Genomic DNA, 22772 nt, shown 5'->3' with positions numbered 1-22772 from the left:
ATTCCTTTAACTTTTCCTTAAGCCAGCTTTCTTATAATTGGCTGCCCCATGCAAACAGAAGGTTTGAACAGCTGTGGATGTGGTTTCAGTGCCAGAGATGAAGTATTTCTGTCATATTAAACCTGTATATGACGTATATACAGTTGTGATCAGAAGGTTACATCCACTCATCATGGGCATGAATGTCATGGTAATTTTGTTCTATTTCCAGGGTGGAATGACACATATTTAATGACTGTATGATTTTGGAAACTGCAGTTGTTTAGAAATGGCGGGTAGAGACCTTCCAAAGCTGTGAAAATCTCCTATTATTCTTATTAGAGCTTCACTGAATTCATTGGACTTTCCCATTGCTTTGAATAGTGTTTAACCCCATTAGTGCTGTCAAACAAACCTTTTTTATGCTGGCAAAGAGAAACTACCAGTTGTAGTCTATCATGATCACTAATGAGAAGTTTACAGGGCTTGGTATTGTTGAGTTAAAAGACATTATTGAACTTTTAACACCAAACTTTTAAAAGATTTAAGTATATATTTGAGTCTGTATGTATACTTTTGGCTATGTGGATTAATAGCTTCTTGCCGGTTTGTTCCGAAACCTCCATCCTTCATTCATCCATCTTCTTCTATTTATCCACTTCAGGTCTACCGGGGTGCTTTTAGCCTATAAAATCCCATTGACCTCTTCTTTAAAACAAGAACTTAAGTGTTCATTGCTTGGGGGCATCACCAGTGACTTAGAGGTCAGAAGGTTAATCTAATCAAAAACTACTGGTTCTACCGGTTTGCACCCTCACTCTGTACTCACATCCATTGTTGCTGTTGTTGGACGGCACCACCAGCAGCTCAGCTTGGGGGTTCTTGATAATGTCACGCCAATGGATGGTGTCTGCGTGACACAGGAATTTGTTCTGGTCAACATAAACGCCCCCATTCAGTATCTCTGCACAAGGAAAAACAGAAAGGAGAGAGAAAGAGACAAATGAGCACATAGCCGTGGATATAGAGTACATGTGCACGATGGCAGAAAATCAATACTTCAAGGTTAACTCTTCTCTTTGTCTCAAAGTACCACGCTGCATATGCTGTTCCCTGAAGCGCATCTGAGCATGACGATAAATGCTATTGACAAATGCACACAGATATTCTATGCCAAGTCCAAAGATATTTGTATAGAAAGTACCTCATAAAAATAAGCAAATGGATTTTAAAGAAACTCCTACTATACGCCAGTCTGATTTCCTAATTATGCGCTGAGTATTATTAAGTAATTTCATTTATCTTCAGAGTTAATGAGTTTGAATGTCACAGGCAGACATGATACTTGTTGTGTTAATTAAAACTGGAGCAGAGAAAGCGCATAGCTTCGGAGTTTAGATGCACTTAAATCTTGAAACTTTTTTCTTTTTATTGTTGAATTATTAACTTCAAGACTCCTAAGCGGCCCAAACAATCAAACTGTCTCATAGAAAATAACTGGAACTGGAGCTTTTCGTGACCTACTCCACAGTGAGAGCCAACACACCAAAGACAAAGGCAGGCACTTCAACCAGCATTTGCTTAATAGCAAAAATATGTTTCCTTTCAAGGACCAGTGCCCTTAACAGATGCCTGGGCATGGATAGTGATAATACATTCTAATCCCTCTCCCTGTTACTAATCCAGGTTTTGGATATAGAGACTGAATGAAATGATGCTGCAGTAATCCCCCCCTCCTGAGTTGTGACCCAAAGCAGAAGGGAAAAAACAGCCCCCATCTGTGTTTCTTTCTCTCTGGGATACCAGCAGACTATATAATTTAACCTATTTGGGGGATTTAGATACAATCATCTTGCATCTCCTTCTCCTTGAATATGATTCCATGAAAGTACTTGTCAAAATAAATGAAATTTAATAATGAAAAAAGAAGCAACAATGTGCTTCAGATTAGGGCTGGATTAGCTGAAGGTAAAGAAGGGCATTGTCTCTCCAGGCAGATTATTAACGGCGTGCGCTTATGATTCGACTGCTGAGAAGCACACACACACACACACACACACACACACACACACACACACACACACACACACACACACACACACACACACACACACACACACACAGGAAGCTAATCATTACCATCCGACACCCTGATTAAAGAAGTGGGCCTTGGTGGAGACGGGGACATTTATTCAAAGCTCTCTTAGAGGTGACATGGCGCTCTGTCTGCCTGCTGAATGGCCTACAGCCGCAGCTTCATGTAATCATGTTCCCGTCACAATGGACGATTTATCTGGGCGTGTTTAACATTCATGGATGGCGGCTGGAGAGAAAAAAAAAAGGAAGAAGAAGCTTGTACAAATAGCACATGGACTGCACCATCAGCATGCTTTGATAGCATTCAAAAATAGCTGTGAAATGAACGGCCATCCGTTATCGAACCCCGATTAATTATTTTTCAGACGGCAGATGTGTCCATATGTGCATTTCGTGTTTTCCCTTAAGTCTCCTTCATGTGATAGAGGGCTTTGTTGTTGAGCCGCTTCACGCCTCTAAAGATCCTTGAACAAACAACCCATTAGTTCAGACATACTGTGCACATAGACAAGGTCATCAGGGAGCACGTAACAGGTCAAGATTATAGGTTTTACACACACACAGGCTCATCGGACATTTGCTTGTGTCAGGCATCTTTCCACCACGACTGGGTGAGGGCCCTACTTTGCTTGAAAATGACCTCTTTTTACAACTGGCTAGAAGTGAGCATCCCTCGCTGGATTGTTACGTGTCTTGCCTATGAGATAAAAACACTGTAAAGCCTTGAAGTTTCTGAAGGATGTTTTAGTTTATGTCAAACTACAGACTCAGCAGATGTTGCCTCTCATATTTTGCAGCTGCAAGTGAGGATTTATAATGGTGTGCTATGCTAGGGTAACACCTTGAAAAGCTTTTGAAGGCTTTTTTGTCCAGTAACTGAAAAAAGACATAGTATTGGTTCGGCATTGTAAATAAAGGCTGACACACTAAAAAGCAGGTTTTGTGCAGTGTGTTTGACAGGCACATAAAGCACTCTTAATGCTGTGTAAATGTTGTGAAGCACAAACAAGCAAGGTTCAGCTAATTTTCCTTTAATTACATTTATTAATAATCTGTTTTCAAGCATGGGGCCATCGTTCAATTGCAAGAAATTGGAAAAGAAAGATTTGACAGAATATATGAATCTCTGGAAACATGCTGCACATTAAGCAATCTCATCTGATCTACAGATGTACCTTCCTACTCAACCCACATCAGACAATGGTTCACTTAACACCTGTCTGTGAAGGTTCTCAGTCATCCAGGTCATCGTAGTCAAAGGAGCTTGCAAAGAAAAGCGTCTGGACTTCTTTAAGTTGCTTGAAGACGTTTCACCTCTCATCCGAGAAGCTTCTTCAGTTCTAAGGTCAAATGGTGGAGAGTCCCAGATATAAACCTAGTGGGAGTAACCCCCCACAGAGGGACAAAAGGACCCCCTGATGATCCTCTAATCGCCTGAGCCAGTTTCACACCTTGGCTGATTGGGTGTGGGTCCCAATCAGCCAGAGTTTCGGGTGTGTTCATTGTGAAACCTGGCCCCACCTTATCATGCGAATTCCTGAGGTCATGCGAATTCCTGAGGTTCCCGATTCACTTAATACCCTTTCCACACAATGGTAAATGGCCTGTATTTGTATAGCGCTTTTACTAGTCCCCCCTAGGGACCCCAAAGCGCTTTACACACCCAGTCATCCACCCATTCACACACACACATTCACACACTGGTGGAGGCAAGCTACAGTTGTAGCCACAGCTGCCCTGTGGGGCGAGGCTGCCATATCTGCCATATATTGGCCCTTCTGGCCAACACCAGTATGCGGTAGGTGAAGTGTCTTGCCCAAGGACACAACGACCGAGACTATTCGAGGCGGGGCTCGAACCGGCAACCTTCCGATTACAAGGCGAACTCCCAACTCTTGAGCCACGATCGCCCCCCAATCAGTTCAGGAAACCCATATACACTGCATTGAAAACATTACTTTACACAACAGTGATTGTCCATCTGCAAGCTGCTTTGTAACCCACCTCCTCCCCAGGCCCTCCTCTTTTTATATACTATTTCTGACTCAACCATGAACCCTAGTCATGCATCTTCCCTTGGTTTTGCGGTATGCACCTTCAAACTCATTTTGTAAAACACTGCAGAAAAATTCTGTTCACTTTGATCATTTTGATCTTAGATATAGAAATATTTTATTTGATACAGGAAAACTGGTCCGGTCAGTGGTGGTCGTGAAATGAACTGGACATATTAAGCAAATGCAATGATAAATCATGGAATAGTTGTTCAGACAAGTCTTGACTAAGATTGTGGACCAAATCCTGGTTCATTTTGCTTTTTATTATCATTAGGGAAATGTGGTTAATAACACATGACCTACATGAAGCATGTCTTTCAGTTTCCCAACACCTGAGCACCTTTAATGACATCGGCTCACTCTTATTCTGCAGAATTACTGTGGTAGGTGGTACAGTCTATCCAATACCAATCGGAAAGTCATCAGATCGATCCCTGGCTAACCCAGTTCATGTGTCAAAGTTCAAGGTGAACCCTTGGTTGCCCCCAATACATCCACTGGAGTGAGTGTGCATATGAATGCTAGAGAGTGTGTAATTCTGAGTGTTCAAATGGACTAGCAAGGTGCCATTGCATCAATGCATTTACCAAACAGTAGTTTGATCATTCTTGGGCTACAGACTCAAAACTCACATTGATATCAGTGACAAAGGTCTGAAAGGTGGCCTTAATTAACACTGTTTGCCTTGCAGTCTTGATGACACATTATACTTATGACAATTTGTGGGAGTCCAATCAAAAGGGTCAGTGGTCAAAGTTGGATGTAACCATCATTCTACAGTAAAAAAAAAAAGTGAGAAACTTCCAGTCATGACATGCATAACCAATCCAAGCAATTACAACGTATGAATCTGTAAATTGTGCAATAAAATGTCTTATTCTTTAAGAGATACGTTGGTTAGTAGCAGATTTCACCCATTGTAATGATAAAGAAAATGTCTGAATGAGTGGGATATTACTATAGGAGACTATGAAAGACACTTTCTTACATGAATTGAGCTCCAGCTAACCAAAGCAGGAAGGATTTGAGATGAAGTAATATTCATATCAATCACAAAGCTCCACATCACTTCTTTAATTTCAGCTCCATAGAAAAATACACTATGATCTACTATGCAGTCTCTAAAATAGGTACAAAAAAGAAAAAATCTCCTGTCTCCCTTTTGATTGTCTATATGTTCAACCAAAAGACTTCAGCTCCTCTGGGTGACACTTCCTAGTCATGCCGTTTTATGCATGTATACGGCCGCTGAGGCCTCTAATGCCATATGGTCAGGTCATGTTTGGTTCAAGACGGCTTCTGGTGCAGCATTTTGCTACAGCTCTCTTGGCAGTGAAATAAAGTGCCTCACTGTGATGGAGAGAAAAAGAATCACATAGCAAAAGTCGAAGTGTCATGCTGAATCAGAGATTAGATTTGATATAGAACTGTGCTGGGGAATAAGAGGAGATCACTGGAGAAATTCCATCAAATGCAAAACTGAAAAATGGAATAAATGGCTTAATTTAATGACACCACCTTTATTGAATTCATTTACTTTCTTTCTTCTCCATCACTCAGTCCCATAAACCCCACATTTCTGACTCCCTCTAATGCTCCATCATAAAGGATGGTGCTTCATATTTAGCGCAGTCAAGCTCTAAAAAAGTGTTGCTGAACAATATAACAGTGCGGGCATTCAAGGAATAAAATGAGGGTTTGTTTCAAAGTGATAAACAGTGACTTAAATATCCACACTGTAAGCCTTATTTAAACCACCTGCTTGGGTTAAGGGTTATGGTCAGAAGAGACTTTAGGGGGGTTAAGAAAAATGAAGAAAATGAAGAATGGCTCCAAAACTCAGTCTTGCAGACTTGTCAAAATGCCTAATTTTACTTTAGGGGTTAAGGTTATGCATTATTTACAGCTTGACTGCTTTGAGCGACAGGGATCCAGTATTTGGTTTGATTAAACTTAACATTCAATATCAGTGCAAATTACAGATGTTCCTTCCTATCCAACCTTGTAAGCCAGTGTGAGTTAGTTAATAACTCTGCAGTTCTCTCTTCCTGTCCAAATATGACCAAATCACTATGAAAACCACTTTCTCACATGAGTTGAGCTCCAGCTGACCAAAGCAGGAAGGGCAGCTCCTGCTCTGAAGGCTCAAGCTGCTTTTGGCCTTTTTGGTGTTTCAAAACTGGATATGACAAGAGAAGGGCAGGACTGATGGTGAATCAGCACATTCGTTGGCCAATAATTTGTCGATTATAGGTTGTTAACCAATGAACATAACTCCTCCTTCTTTCTGAAACATCCATTAATTTTCTTCTGCTTATTCAATTTAGGGTCTTTTTGAAACAATGTTAGGATTTAAATTGATTAAATGAAGCTGTTTTTCTGATTTTTATATACACATCGCGATGGGTTCATTATCGAGTTGATGCACATGATGTAACTCATGAAACCTCTATTGGTATCAACCACTGGTGGCCATTAAAAAAACATGCATGCTTAAGGCACTTCCATTTTAGCTTCACTTTTTAGACCTGGAAGCTACACCCATGTTTTATGCTGTCTACAGATGAAATCCAGCTTAGAAAAACAGGATAGGGACAGCCAAAATGCCAGTGAGTTACATAGCATTGGAGACTATGGCATGATCAAAATTATTGTGAAAGTGTGCAATTAAGTTTTGATCTTGCTGCCTTTGAAATAGCTGTGCCACAGACTGTTGACTGAAAGTGTTTGCCCAAAGGTTGAGGTACCATGTGTCCACTTCAGCTGCTTGCAATGGGTTGCTTAATGTGAAAAAACAAAATCAATAAAATCACCAGGCAACTACTGATTTTTGTAGTATTTATTTTGTATTTATGACCTTTCTAATGATAATGTAAATAAGCTGTTTCTTTTTTCTTCCCCTTAGAGTTTATACGATAGGTTATCATGACAGTCCACTGGGTATATTGAAGTCAGACATATCAATAGATATGTATCCCTTCAGTTATCACTGAGAACTTTCTGGAGCACAAACAAAACTGCACAACGAATACAAGTGTGGGAGCTGTCGTTAAACTTGATAAATTAACCAATTAAAGGGCAAAAACACAGGTCTGAAATTAATGGCTGAACACTTGAGGAAACCTCATAATGCTGTGGAAGCGGATGTGGAAGTAACCTTTTCACATCCCAGCTTCTATAATTATATTCAACATTTTGTTTGCTTTCTATGCTCTTCTCTGAGGTGGGGGAGGGTGGGGTGCGGGGGTCAGCACTGACTTTAATTTTCAGATCACTGACATTAAGAAGCAGTGAGTCACTGGCATTAGTGAGGGAAGGAAAATAAAGTTGGAGTGCCCTGACAATGTTTCTGTGACTCTTGAACGGTTATGCAAAGTTAGAAACTAAAATAAGGAACAAATGTTTTTGAAAAACTCGAGGTAAGAGCAGCATTTTAAGATTTCACTGAGATATTTATTTGCATTGTGTATCCAACACTTACATAGTAGAGAACAGGCCAATAAGTGTTCAGATTGTTAGGGATATAAAAATGATCCCTGTGCCAAGCTGCTTTTCGCAAGCCAATTAAGTTCATTTTACTGTCGTTGAGCAGAGCGAAGAGCCTCTATTTTGAAGTAGGTCCTAGGCAATGATGGCCCCAGCACCAATCAGTGGCCATAGCTCTATAGGGAGCCTGCTGATGAGCTTTCATCAGTGCTGCGAGCCACTTGTCCCACATCTCTTTCTCTCCCTAATTATGCTGATGAATAAGTCCGTAATAGTGATCTGTCCTCGGTTGATGAGTCCATGCATTTGCTGTTATTGTCTTGTCTCGAGGGCGGGTGTGTCACGTATCACACAACTCAAGCTGAGTGCATTCGGGCCATCCACACTGCCCTTTTGTATTACGATCATCTTTCTGTACTTGTCACCCTCCACCCTGCACCCACCCCCTTCAGACCCACCCATCCTCTCCAGCATTAAAAGCACTTTCTCACTCCGGTGATGGGCTGACTTGCTGAGCATGGGGAACAGAGAAATCGAGATGATCACTCTTTCTTTTCACAGTCGGATGCCCTCTTTTCCGTGAGTCAAGCACACACACAGTCTTACAAACACACACACGAACACAGCCAGAAGCTTTTAAAACACTCAGAAAACAATGCCTCTGAAATAATCAGGCAAAAGTGAGAAATTTGTTACATAAATGCAGAAAATCCCAATAACTACTTCCTGTCCAACACCAAAGAGCATCTTGGAGATCAGTTGCATCAGGTCGACAAAGCCTCACATTTGCGGCAGAGCTGGAGAGTTAAGCTGCAGCTTTACCTCTTAAATGCCAATTAATCACTCAGTGACTGAGAGCGAAATGCGGAGAGCACTGTGAAGCCTCTTGAGATTTTTTTTCCCCTCACATATAAATCAAGTGGAATACATTGTCTCCGACTTGTTCGGATTGTTGTTTATAAATTTAGATACTTTAATGCCATAAATTCTCCACTACAGAGAGACATTCATGTTGTTTGCAGTTTTATGGATATGATTCACAGAGCACTCTCCTTGGTATGTTTAGAATGCGAGTACCTTAAGCTTAGACTATGCAAGAGAAAATAACTAGGGGTGCAACGATACTCGTATCGATATTGAACCGTTCAATACAGTGCTTTCGGTTCGGTACGCATATGTATCGAACAATACAAAATTTTTCATTTATTTTATCAACTTTTCTTCTTATGATGCTGTCTGTGTTGAGAGCTCAGTGGATCTGCGTTCGACTACTCCGCCTAGGCTGCACTGTCGAGCGCAGATCCACTGAGCGCAGCGCTAGCTAGCAAGACAGAAGTTAAACTCTTGTGGCAACATGGCAAATTGAACCTCCCCCACCCTCATTCAGATGTGACCTTTGGTTTTCATGTGACGTATGACCCTGAAGGTAAGCACGTCATGGACAAAAGTAAAACAGTATGTCGGATGTGCCACGCAATGCTCAATTACATGGGTGGGAACTACTGCGTTAGCGCAGTTAGCTCGTTAACGTGTTGGCCGTCCAGCCCCTGTTAGGATGCCTGGGTCGTTGACCCAGGGTTTTTGAGTTTATGATATTATTTATACTTTCTAGTTTTTGGTTTCTTTGAGTTCTGTCTTATGGTTTATGTCTCTGTCTTCTTTAGTTGCTTTGTCTCCCCTATCACCTGCATCCCCTTGTCTAGTTCGCGTCTATGTGTATCCTTAGGCTACGTTCACACTGCAGGTCTTAATGCTCAATTCCGATTTTTTGATCAAATCCGATTTTTTTGTCTGCTCGTTCACACTACAAATAAAATGCGACAGCAAACGCGCTCTAGTGTGAACGCTCAAAGCGGCCCGCATGCGCAAAAGAAGATGTCACACACAACGCGCTCTGTTTAGACCCAGAGCAACAGTATTGTTTGACTGATGGCCTTAATATAAAGACTTCGGTCTTCACGTTTCCCAATTTTTGCTTTAAGTTATTTTGTTATTTACATAATAATGTAAATAACCTAATAATTATCCTTATTGCTGTTTAAGAGAGGAGCGGTGCTTCAAATGATAGCTGCAGATTTCTGTCAGAATCTGCAGATTATACAGTACAAATAAAATGTTCACGTTGTCTTCCCAACAGTTTCACTGACATCCACACTGGATGGCCAGGAAGCGTTCGCGATGTCTTCTCGGGCGCTGATAATTGGCTTCAGTCTTGTGTCGGTGACGTAAAAGGCGGATTTAATGCGACTTGACCGTTCAAACAGCAGTCGCTTTCTAAAACATCGGATATGTATCGGATTCAGTACCACATACGAAAGTGACCCAGATCGGATTTGAAAATATCGGATTTGCGCCGTTCACACTGTCATAGCATGATCGGATATGGGTCGCATAGGGTCAAAAAATCGGATTTGATGCGCTTTCGCCTGCAGTGTGAACGTAGCCCAAGTTCCTATATCCCCGTGTCCAGTCAGTGTTTGTGTCTGCCCTGGTCCCACGTCTCTGTTCCCTCTGTAGTGCCTGCATGTGAGTCTGTGTCTTTGTTCAGTCTGTGTTATGTGTTTCCTGTTTACTTTGAAGGTCTCTGTCTTTTCTCAGTGTGTTCAGTTTACGCTTCTTTGGTCTCGTCAGTTCTGATTTGTCCCAGCTGTGTTTCCCTCCTGTTACTCATTCCCTGATTGCTCCCTCTGTGTATTTAAGCCCAGTGTTTCTCTGTGTCTGTGTCGCGATCTACCGTTTATTTTGCTGTGTGTTTTGTCAATCCGCTGGTGTTAGTTTATATTTTTTGACCTTTTTCCCCAGTTATGTTATGTTTGAGTTCAGCATTAAAGCTGTTTTGGTTTAAGTTCTGTCTCCGGAGTCTGCACCTTGGGTCCTATTCCTGTCTGCACACAGCCACACCTAACAGCCCCACACACGGGGCGATCCGCGGTAGCTCGTTAATGGAGATTTGCCGTGTTGTGGCGTTAACGTCATTTCTGATTAACACTGACAGCACTAGTGGGAACACAATGAATATGACTGCACATTTACGCCGACATCATCCTAGTGCAAAAACAAGTGGAAGCAGACAAAAACAACAAGCACGCATGCTACAAACTTTACCCGAGTCATTTAGACAGCCGTTAGCACATGAAGAAAGTCTTCCTCAGAAGACTTAAGAGACTTCCATCTGCCACTGAAGGTGCTCAAGAACTTTTACTCCTGCACCATCGAGAGCGTCCTGACGGCAAACATCTGCACCTGGTTTGGGAACAGCACTGAGCACGACAGACGAGATCTGCAAAGAGTGGTGCGCTCGGCCGAACGCATCATTCAATCAGAGCTCCCTGACCTGCTGTCCATCTACACCAAGCGGTGCAAGTCCAAAGCTAGGAAGATTATGATGGACCTCTCCCATCCCAACAATGGACTCTTCTCACTGTTGAGGTCTGGGAAGTGCTTTTGCTTCCTTAAGGCCAAAACAGAGAGAATGAGGAGGAGCTTCTTCCCCCAGGCTATTCGGGCCCTGAACCAGGTGTAGGACTGGACTCTCCCAAACACGTCACTATAAGACTGGACTCTCACACACATCACATCACCACACGCACTCTGGTTTTTCTTTATGCACACTTCCTGTAATTTATAATCTTTATAATCTCTTTCTGCTATTTGCACATTTTTACTGTAAATTTCTAAGTTAATGTGTAAATTTTGTAGTAACCTGTAAATTGTAAATACTGTAAAACCTTTTTCTGTCATTTAATGGTCGGGCATTGAACAGCTACAAGCATTTCACCCCCCATGTCATACTGTGTATGGTTGTGTGTGTGTGACAAATTAAATTTGAATTTGAATTTGACACATACCACCAACTTCAACTTTAGTGCAGACCAAGCACAACCTCAACTACCCAGCAGCACCACAAAAACTTCAAATAACAGCTCAAGAAAACCCAAAAAGAACTCAACACCTCCTTAACACCCAACATTACTGCTCTTATGACGTTATGACTGCCATTCTTCGCTTTGGTGTCGTTTCAGATGGTCATTTAGTCACCAGAGGGATGATTCTTATGTTACAGAGAGGGAGATTTTGCAAACATAAATGACTGTCTAGAGACAATTCTGAAAATAACGCCACAATCACTTTGCTTCCTGTTTTGACTTTCTCAATTCTTTTTTCTCCTAGTGGTTGCGCCTGAGTTGCGACACCTTTCATTCGGGTTAAGATTGAAGCGAGCGCTTTGTCTCTCAAGCACCAGCACAAATGGTTAAGAGGCTGTGGTGATGCACAACATCCAATGCAGTGACCATAAACTAGGCTTGAGGTATTAACCCAGCATCCAAACTCCCCATGTGTCAGCCCAATTGAGAAGCTGGAGCAAGCTTAATCCATGGATCACCCACTCTGCTGCCAATGTCCCAGTGGCAAACACCACAGGACATCTGCATAGGTTGTATGCCAATGCCACAGCAAGCAAGGGAAGGGACCCACACTATATTACGAATGTGGTTTTAATCTTGAGGCTGATCAGTTTGGGTCCAGTGAACTTGAATCCCTTCCCATTATTGTCAAAAGTATTTTAACAGCTTGCAGAACCTCAAGTTGTGAATGTTTAAGACTTTTATCCTGAAGCATTAACAAACAGTATTTCAGCGTTGACACAGAAGAGCATTTTTAACACAGTGGAAAGAATCAGTCAGAGTAAATAATCTTTTGTTTTAAAAATAGGGAAATACAGTAACTGAAAGGAAAGGATTGCATGAATGTGGTTTAGCGCTGAGGGAATTAATGCTGCGTGAATTTACAAGTATTGTCATCCTTCACAAATATATTTTTTCAAGAAGCCTTTACTGGAGACTCAGCAGGCAAAAGGATTGTTTGAACATTGTCTTTTATCTCAGAATTATGGTATGTGTGTGTATGTGTGTTGTCTAAGAGACGTGTAAGCTCTTTGTAGTCATTTACATGCATCAGTTCCTGGTGCTCTGTGTGGCCTGTGACACAGCGCTGACAGCTGGCATGACAGAAGGTGCCGAACTGGGGAATGAAACAAATTGCCTTCATTTTCTTAGAGTGCAACCTCTTCAGGGAACACCGATGAACATTACACAACTGCAACGGCAACAAATCTGTGACTCTGGAAAATAATGACTCACTAGAGAGACAATGAAGTAAAGTTACAGAAACGGAGAGGCAGAGAGATTGTGTTCTGTTTGCTGTGCTGATTTTCAATCTAACTGTTCAGTCAGACCAACTATAATCAAAAGTAAAAAGAAGGAAGTCATTTCTGCTTGAGATATTTTATATTTGGTGTTGAGGATCGCCCCAACTTTGCATGAACACATTCAGAATGCGTAAGGCAGAGAGAGAGAGCACAGGGCATGGAAAGTAGCAGCAAGGCCCCCACCCAACTTACCCATCTTGTAAGTAAAGAGAAGGCTTTATGCAATGGTAAAAGAATGAGTTTGAGTGGAGGTGGGTTGCAAAATGTGCAAATGCACAGTGATTATAAAGCACAACTCACATAAGTGTAGAGACTGGTCTGTGACCATCTGGAAACCATTAGTCAAAGGTAAAAACATATATTTTCCAGTCAAATCAGTTGCTAAGGCTTTGGTCATGCAACCCTAGAGATTGGTCAATGAACACTTGGCAACTACAGGTTGCTATGGAAAAATGTGTATTCCCAGACAAGATGGTGCGTGAACAAGACAAAACTCGCAGCAAGGAGGTATATGGTGCTGCACCTAAAACCTCCTTACAATTGCTTCTGTCACTGGTAGATTTCTGAGTAGGAAAAAAGACTTCTTTAAGAAGTCCAGACGCTTTTCTTTACAAGCTCCTTTAACCTCTGTGTTACAACTTTCAGAAATGCCTGCCGTATCTATACAAAATATCCCACACATTGACTGACCTGCAAATATGAAAGACACACATTCACACCTTCCTTGACTCTCAGCACAGATCTTCCATTGTTCCATTGTCACTGTGTATGTGAGGAAGTGGCATTGCTTGACTACAGCACAGTGCTGTGCATAAAAGCAGACCGACCCAGGCGGGAGAATCATTTCTTGTTTGCATTTCTGAGAACACACATCAGGATGGCCTCCGTATCACTGCCACGCAGGAAGAACTTCTCCGCGCAACAGGCTTTGCCTTGCTTCAGGAAATGGACGAAGCATATTCTGATGGAGGAGAGGTTTCATTTGTCCAGCAGGCCACTGATACCTCCTCAGAAGAATCTGAAAAGGAGACGGAACAAGAACCCAATATGCCTCCACAGAAGAGGCCCCGTGATACTGGGAAGCCCAGCCAGAGCCACACGGCAAAAGACAGCACTGTGTGGGTTGAGGAGAACATTGGAATGCCCAGTGCAGTAGCAAATCGCTCGTGCTTCACTGCGCAAGCTGGACCCACAGAGTCTGCTAAGGTTTGTCATTGCCATATTACATATGATATTTATAAATAAACCCATTTAGAGTGAGCTTCATGCAAATTTACCATTTTCTATTTGTTTATCTTCTGACAGCGTAAAATTACAAGTGTGCTCCAAAGCTTCGTTTGCCTCTTAGACGTGGGATTGCTGCAGACCATCGAGAGTGCGCGGTACATCAAGCCCGCAGAACAGAGCCAGACTGGAATTTGTCAATTCATGAACTGATGGCATTCATTTCAATCCTGTTTGTAAGAGCAATTATGTGTCCTGTTGGTGTCATTGTGGATTGCTGGTCAGAAAGATTTCTGGTGCCAGTAATCAAAGAGACAATGCCCCGAGATAGATTCATTTCAATTATGCAACACCTTCGATTTGATGACAAGGACGCGCAGGCAGAACGGGTGAAAACAGACAAATTTGCGGCGATCTCCGACATTTGGACACGCTTCAACGAGAACTGTGCTAAGAGTTTCACTCCAGGAGAACACATGACCATAGATGAACAGCTGTTCCCTACCAAGGTTCGTTGTCCATTCACACAGTATATCGCAACCAAGCCAGACAAATTTGGGATCAAGTTCTGGATGGCCACGGACTTGGACACCAAATATGTCTGCAGTGCATCTCCTTACTTGGGAAAGGACCCCAGTCGTCAGAAGGGAGAGAGGCTGGCAGAGAACGTGGTGTGAAAAGTGTGACACAAACCAAAGTAAAAGTTCTCCCTTTTGAAGTGTGTTGGCTCCAGTGGTGATGCACAACTTTGAAGGTGAATATTCTCGGTCTTCGGTTTGCACTGCACTTTTCTATCACCCAGTAAGTTAGTACTGATTTGTTTGCAGCATCTTCCATGCAAACAGCAAACAACAGCAATCTGAATGTGGAAAACAAAGCAAAAAATCACAAGGAGTTTTCCAGATTTCGCTTGCCAATCCATTGGGGAATATATTTTTTTTCCCGAGCGAGTTGAAGTTGTTAGGGGTTGCCAGCTGCTCTCGAGGCCTGCACGTCAGAGGGTTCAACAGCCTAAAGCAGCTTTAATATGGATTGGTGAAAGAGTATCAGCCCATAAATCCACAGATGTAGGATGGCACCGAGAAGAGCTGATCTGCTGGGATTGCGGCTGAGTTTAATGGAATGACTGAACTAACAGTTTACTTAGTTGGAGACAGAATAAAACAAAAAGTGGTTACCTTAGTCTGACTACTTCCACCATCCTCCCAAGAATGGGATCCACAACAAAAACACAAAATATCCACCCACAAAATTCCCTTGTGCTAAGCCAACTGGCATCCATCATAGAGCACTTTGAACTCCACTCAAATACTCACACACACACAGACAGGAGGCTACAAGCATACAGCGCAATGGGATCAGTAAGACCAGGGGAACAATAAAGAGTTCATTTTTTCATTCTAGTGTAAAAAAGTCTCTTTTATCTTATGGCTGGAATGCCCGCCATATACTTGCCTCCACTCCAGCAGAGAGAGAACAAAAAGATTTCCTGAACAAAAGACACACAGTGTTTGGGAATCCCGAGTTTGTGTGTGTGCGCATGAACCGCATAGTTAATTGGTACTATGGTTGGCAGGATCTGAGTGTGCACTGATGTGTATGCACCTGGCCAATCTGAGCAAAATCAAAACGCCGTAATTAAAGTTGCGGATTTCTCTGCTCGGGCAATTTACAGTAAGACTTAGAAAGCCCACGACTTCAGGTGAAAACATGATGTGACTAGAAAACAAGCAGTCGGTCCCCGAGGAAACCCTCCGTGTGTGTTTGTGTGTGTGTAGTTGTGAAGAACTTTACTGTACAGTGCCTTGGAGCATGTTTGCTATAAAGAGGAGGGAAAAAGGGGGGAGTGAAAAAAAACCAACCCAGTGTGTTGAGAAAGTAGCTGCTTAAGTGAAGACGACTTCCCAAATCCCGTGAATAACTGTTAAGTCTCCAGCCTGCAAACGAGCCGCTGGTAGATAAATGGCTGCAGATTGCCAAGATAATAGAGACAGAAAACAACCACTGGTTTGCCTGGAGGCACACACACACACACACACACATAAAAAGCAACCCATCAGCAAAAGAGCTCGGGTCGTGAAAGCGGCCGAAATGAAGTGAACTTTTCTAAGCTCAAAGTGGGTAAAGCGTAGTTCTTCTCCAGGAGGAGGGGAAAACGTTTCTTTTGCTCCCGCCGCTGCACATTTTTATAAAGGCCTGCATTATTCACACACCTAAAAAGCTGTCAACCGCTCCTGCTGCGTCTTATAAATGATACAGCCCTTACAAGCAAATCCGCGGTGGCTCTGGGCCTCTGACTTGAGGAGAACTTATCTGATCTTCACGGGAAGGCGGAGGTGGGTCTCCAGAGTCCCGTTTCCACCCCCCCACACACACACTTCTCCATTATTAGCTCTGCCAGCCAAAGAGATATTGCGCTCGGTGACAAATGGGAGAGGAGCGCTGGGGTGCAGACAGTGCGGGGGAGGTCCCCCCCCCTTCCACCTTCGCCTCCCCCCGCCCCATCCCCCCTCTTCACCGCAACTCTACCATCTCCACCCTCCCAACCTCCTTCCTCCTCCACGATCCGGGAGCGCTCGCAGCCGTGTCCTCCCTGATAACCATAATTGTGTTTTAAAGCCCCTGATTAAATTTCGCAGTCTCGAATGATATTGTTTTGCGATGAATCCTTATGAAAAATGCTTCACGTTAGGAGATTATGGAAGCGGTGTAGGAGGCGGAGGCGGCAGAGATGACAATTTTTTGTTGTTTTTTTTCTTTGAAACTTCTAAAGCTTCAATGGACGCTAAATGAATCCCTGCCATCACTCTCCTTCTTTTCCTCCGCCCACTCTTGCTCCACCCATCTGTCACGCTCCCTCTCTACGTTATAAACACACACAGAGACATAAACATTCCCCCTTTTTTCCTAAATTCATCCTTTTCTCTGACACCCACAGGCACACAGGTTCCACAGCCATCGAGATTAAGAAAAGTTTCAGAGACGTTTCTCAAACTGGTTTCAGAACCATCTCAGTGTGAGCGTCCCTTCGGAGTTTCACAGTAGCTCTACCTTCTTCTTTCCCCCCTTTTTTTTTTTTTAGAGGTGACACAAAATGCAATCAGGGTGAATGAGAAGCCAGCAAATTCAATAATGGAGGCAAATGAAAATGGAACTGGAGACTCTGCACTTAAGGCCGGATGGGCTCACCCTAATAAGCCCTCTTCTGTCACCGGCTTCCCTGCATCTAAATTAACCAGAGGCCCCTCCAATCAGCGCGGACAAACAAAAGAGTCAGCCAAACACCATGAGAGAGCCGCTGAATACTAATAAGGGTAACGAACGGTCGTCAATAGCCAACGCCGATGATGTGCGTGCGTGTGTGTTGGGTGAGGGTGTTTGATTTGTTTTTTTTAAAGTGAAAATAAACTTTAAAAAATGAGAAATTTGAAAAAAAAAAAAAAGTGATTTACTTCTATATATACTGACCTCGAGGTCAAGGAACTCACTCATCAAAGAAATTGCCAGCTTCACAGTACAAACAAGCTCAGAACTGCAGGCTGTGTTGCTGTGTCCACCCCTCCAACACCAGTGATAGGCCGTTTTACAGCGGATTAAGCCCGACAGTCAGTCCACTTTCTGCTCTATTATTGTGCTGGAAATGGTGTTTTGGTACAATTGTCCAAGATAAGAACATCAAACTTAAATTTAGAGGGCGCTACGAATGGACCATAGGGGAGCTGTGAAGACAGTAAAACTGCCTGCGCGGCCGAGCTCATAACTTGAAATGTGGGCTATTATTAAATGTCCACTCTGGAGTCAGGGTGCCAGAAAAAAACAGAAGAGAAAAAAGAAAAGTTCTCCTCAGAGGTGCAGAAAAATGTGCACGAGCATGCATGCACTCTGTCAGCCCTGACGTGCGTTTTGTAATTCAGATTAGACTCATTACATATTTTCATGACACAGAATGCTTAAGAAGTGTTAAAAACAGAACTAACCCTCTGCATTGGAACTGACAGTTACAATGGGCTAAATGGGCAATTTGTCATTTTCTGGCACAGAGCTGCAGCACTCATCCCTCCACTTGGGTAATTTAGGACACACCGACACACACACACACACACACACACACACACACAGACAGGCATTAGCAAATCAACTATGACCAGTAAATTACCTCCATCTGGTTCTACTGTATATTTAGCGTCAGGTACTGTGAGCCAGTCCGGCAGGACACTTCCTTTTCCCCCCTCTGCTGGATTCTAGCTTTGGATTACGTGGCCTCTTCAGCAGATGCAAACGCAGTCCTTCACTGGTCTGCTCAACACTCTAATGGATTCATTCTTTTGGGGAATCTCAAGGGGGGAAGACTTAAAAAATAGTGGACCCAAAAATGTCATTAAAGTACAAAGTCAAACGGGTTACGGACGCCTGGGAGAGAATGAAGAGAGGAAGCTGCACAACACACCTTCACCACTCCAAGAGCCCAAAGCATGCAAATATGTAGCAATGTCAAAAGGGTGGCGCGAGGCTCGTGGGCGAGACAAACAATCAGCCGCTTTGAATATAATTGCTCTCAGACAGCGACCGGATACAGCCTCGTTTTGTCTTTAAGAGTGGTTAAAAAAAACCTCACATACCCATCCGATGGACAAAACATCATCCTGACACAGCAGCAATGTCAAGTAATGTCCTGTATCACATCAGCGAGCACACTGAGGTTTCTCTCTCTCTGTTAAGGAATGAAACGATGCTTACATCTTGTGCTTCAGATCATTTAGAATGGGAACACAAGACTCTGGTCACAAGCAATTCTAATCTCCCGAAAAATTAATTCAGCTCTAATGAGCAAGTTTGATGAAGTCACGGTTATTTAGTTTGATTAGACTGGATTTCCAAGAAGTGCCGGGTGGAAACGCTGACTCATACGGGCTCGCCACACAGCAGTTTCACTCTGAATAGCAGTTGTTTGAGTTTAAGCACGAAAAGTATCGATGTTCCGACAAAGGAGAAAGCAGGGGACAATTTACTCACTGTCTGACTTTGTGAAAATGACTGCTTTTTTGCATTATTGCCTTTAATTCTTAGTTTTTAGGGGCAGGGATAGCTCAGTAGGTAAAGTGGTCGCCCCATGATCAGAAGGTCGGCGGTTCGAATCCACTTAACGGCTACCCTGAGGTACCCCTGAGCAAGGTACCGTCCCTACACACTGCTCCCCAGGCGCCTGCTTAGTGGGCTGCCCACTGCTTCACTGAGTGAATGGGTCAAATGCAGAGAAAAACAAGTAATTTCCCCATGGGGATCAATAATTATCAATTATTATTATTATTAGTTTTATAACCACAGTGCATTTATTAACTTTTGAATTCATTAGAAAAATGTTTCAGAAGTCATTTATCAAACAGTCCCGTTAAATGCTTAACAATGTTATTCAATTCATTTCTATTCAAATTTATTTTTATAGCGCCAAATCGCATCAACAGCTGCCTCAGGGTGCTTTATATTGGAAGGTGAAGACACTACAATAATACAGAGGAATCCCCAGCAATCAGGCAGCCTCCATATGGGACAGCTGTAGCTCAGCAGGTAGAGCAGGTAATCTACTGGTTGAAAAGTTGCTGTTTCGATCCCTGGCTCCAGTCTGCATGCCAAATATAATTGAAGAATAAGCACTCAGTGCATCATCACTCCCAGCAGCCTAGACCTATTGTACCAAAACTAAAGGAGGATTTAGGGTCACCGGATCCAGCCATAACTACAGGGAGTGCAGAATTATTAGGAAAGTTGTATTTTTGAGGAATAATGTTATTATTGAACAACAACCATGTTCTCAATGAACCCAAAAAACTCATTAATATCAAAGCTGAATGTTTTTGGAAGTAGTTTTTAGTTTGTTTTTAGTTTTAGCTATTTTAGGGAGATATCTGTGTGTGCAGGTGACTATTACTGTGCATAATTATTAGGCAACTTAACAAAAAAGAAATATATACCCATTTTAATTATTTATTTTTACCAGTGAAACCAATATAACATCTCCACATTCACCAATATACATTTCTGACATTCAAAAACAAAACAAAAACAAATCAGCGACCAATATAGCCACCTTTCTTTGCAAGGACACTCAAAAGCCTGCCATCCATGGATTCTGTCAGTGTTTTGATCTGTTCACCATCAACATTGCGTGCAGCAGCAACCACAGCCTCCCAGACACTGTTCAGAGAGGTGTACTGTTTTCCCTCCTTGTAAATCTCACATTGGATGATGGACCACAGGTTCTCAATGGGGTTCAGATCAGGTGAACAAGGAGGCCATGTCATTAGTTTTTCTTCTTTTATACCCTTTCTTGCCAGCCACGCTGTGGAGTACTTGGACGCGTGTGATGGAGCATTGTCCTGCATGAAAATCATGTTTTTCTTGAAGGATGCAGACTTCTTCCTGTACCACTGCTTGAAGAAGGTGTCTTCCAGAAACTGGCAGTAGGACTGGGAGTTGAGCTTGACTCCATCCTCAACCCGAAAAGGCCCCACAAGCTCATCTTTGATGATACCAGCCCAAACCAGTACTCCACCTCCACCTTGCTGGCGTCTGAGTCGGACTGGAGCTCTCTGCCCTTTACCAATCCAGCCACGGGCCCATCCATCTGGCCCATCAAGACTCACTCTCATTTCATCAGTCCATAAAACCTTAGAAAAACCAGTCTTGAGATATTTCTTGGCCCAGTCTTGACGTTTCAGCTTGTGTGTCTTGTTCAGTGGTGGTCGTCTTTCAGCCTTTCTTACCTTGGCCATGTCTCTGAGTATTGCACACCTTGTGCTTTTGGGCACTCCAGTGATGTTGCAGCTCTGAAATATGGTCAAACTGGTGGCAAGTGGCATCTTGGCAGCTGCACGCTTGACTTTTCTCAGTTCATGAGCAGTTATTTTGCGCCTTGGTTTTTCCACACGCTTCTTGCGAACCTGTTGACTATTTTGAATGAAACGCTTGATTGTTCGATGATCATGCTTCAGAAGCTTTGCAATTTTGAGACTGCTGCATCCCTCTGCAAGATATCTCACTATTTTTGACTTTTCTGAGCCTGTCAAGTCCTTCTTTTGACCCATTTTGCCAAAGGAAAGGACGTTGCCTAATAATTATGCACACCTGATATAGGGTGTTGATGTCATTAGACCACACCCCTTCTCATTACAGAGATGCACATCACCTAATATGCTTAATTGGTAGTAGGCTTTCGAGCCTATACAGCTTGGAGTAAGACAACATGCATGAAGAGGATGATGTGGACAAAATACTCATTTGCCTAATAATTCTGCACTCCCTGTATAAACTTTATCAAAAAGCAAAGTGATCTGTTAGGGTGACACGGTATCATGAGGTTTCTAAGATAAGATTGGCCCTGATTATTCAAGAGTCTAGTGAGTAAAAGTGAGTCAGAAAAAAAATTATTCACCAGCTGGATGTCGAGTGGTTGCTAGAGTTACAAGGTGAAACTGGTTGCAAAGAGGATGATGCTGCAGCGAAAACCACCTTGCAGTTGCTGGTTCCTAGCAGATTGTAATGGTTGCCCATAGTTTGCATGGAAGACATGTCTACACACATTCACCAACTAGTTGCTGACCTGCAGTGAAACCTGAAAAAGTGTGACACACACTGGAAACAGGAAATCATCATCTTCAATGTATAAGTAGTGCATCGCCACTGCAACCAACACTTATCACTAACGTTTGGCATCTTTCATGCAAACCGTGGGTGAATGCAGCAATATGATAGCAACCAAAGCAATCAGTGTGGCACTGTATACGTCTCTGCAACCAATTTTTCCTCCAGAAAGTGGTTATGTCAGTAGCCACCCTCTAGCAATCGCTTACCAACCAGTCATGGAATACACCTTTTTATTTAACCAGGTTACTAGGGTGTCATTAATTGGTCGCTATGCCTGAGTGACTGGACCATGCACTCTGTGGGACTGTTGATTGGGACCTAAACCGCTGCAACCTCTCTTGCCTCTGAATTTGAACTTTGCTGCTATTAAAAAAAAGACTGTTAGCACTCTAAAAGGCAGTATTTGACAACCAGTATGGTGACACATAAAGCTCCTTATTTCTAATTAGCTGTAGATCACATTAAAAACTCTACTGTGACTGCAGTCTTTAATACTTCATATAAACCCACTTGTAGATTTGGAAGCCTCTTGGGTAAGTAACTTCCCAGTCTCTGATGTGCTGAGCTTGGTGCATGCTAGCAGGGAGTGATGAGTCAGTCTGTTTATGCTGGGTGATCTTGACAGATCAATGCCATCATTGCCAGAGTTGCTATCAGGCCTGTTGACTTATGACTAATAGATCGACTGCTGCAGACTCCCTTAGAAGAGGGATTTAGAAAATTTTGCATACACTAGTGTCGGGGAGGGTTCAAACAGGCTTTTCTTTGGCTTTATATGGTATTATGGTGTAAAGCCATTGTTGCTCTCTGGGAGTTCTTTCAGGTGTGCAGGTAACTCAGTTAGCCACGGTCAGCTAACACTGACCTATAAAGTACAATGTGTCAGCCAGTGGAAGTGAACCCAAACATCAAAGAACAGGGCGCTGGGAAGCAGGCTTACTGCCCTGGGGTACTATTACCACTAGGGTTGCCAACTCCCTGAAAAATAAATAAGGGACACCTCGTGGCCAGGGCCGGGCAACCCAGTTGTCTTCACCCTTCCCAGTGTGGTAGCTCTTTTTTTTGTGTGTGAAATTATT

General features: G+C 42.8%; 1 protein-coding gene across 3 annotated transcripts in view; it reads right to left on the bottom strand.

The window, feature by feature from the left end:
• The window catches only part of LOC101467929 (receptor tyrosine-protein kinase erbB-4), a 377596-nt gene that overhangs the window by 117686 nt on the left and 237138 nt on the right, over positions 1-22772 (bottom strand). For all 3 annotated transcript variants that reach the window (XM_023153471.3, XM_004562566.4, XM_014409895.4), the window contains exon 4: positions 809-943. In XM_023153471.3, the coding sequence (XP_023009239.1) occupies positions 809-943 (135 nt within the window). The remainder of the gene's footprint in view (positions 1-808; positions 944-22772) is intronic.

The sequence above is a fragment of the Maylandia zebra genome, linkage group LG23 (assembly GCF_041146795.1).
Source record: "Maylandia zebra isolate NMK-2024a linkage group LG23, Mzebra_GT3a, whole genome shotgun sequence".
Taxonomy (NCBI): Eukaryota; Metazoa; Chordata; class Actinopteri; order Cichliformes; family Cichlidae; genus Maylandia; species Maylandia zebra.
The sequence above is the reverse complement of the archived record's forward strand: the minus strand, read 5'-3'. Positions and strand labels throughout refer to the sequence as shown.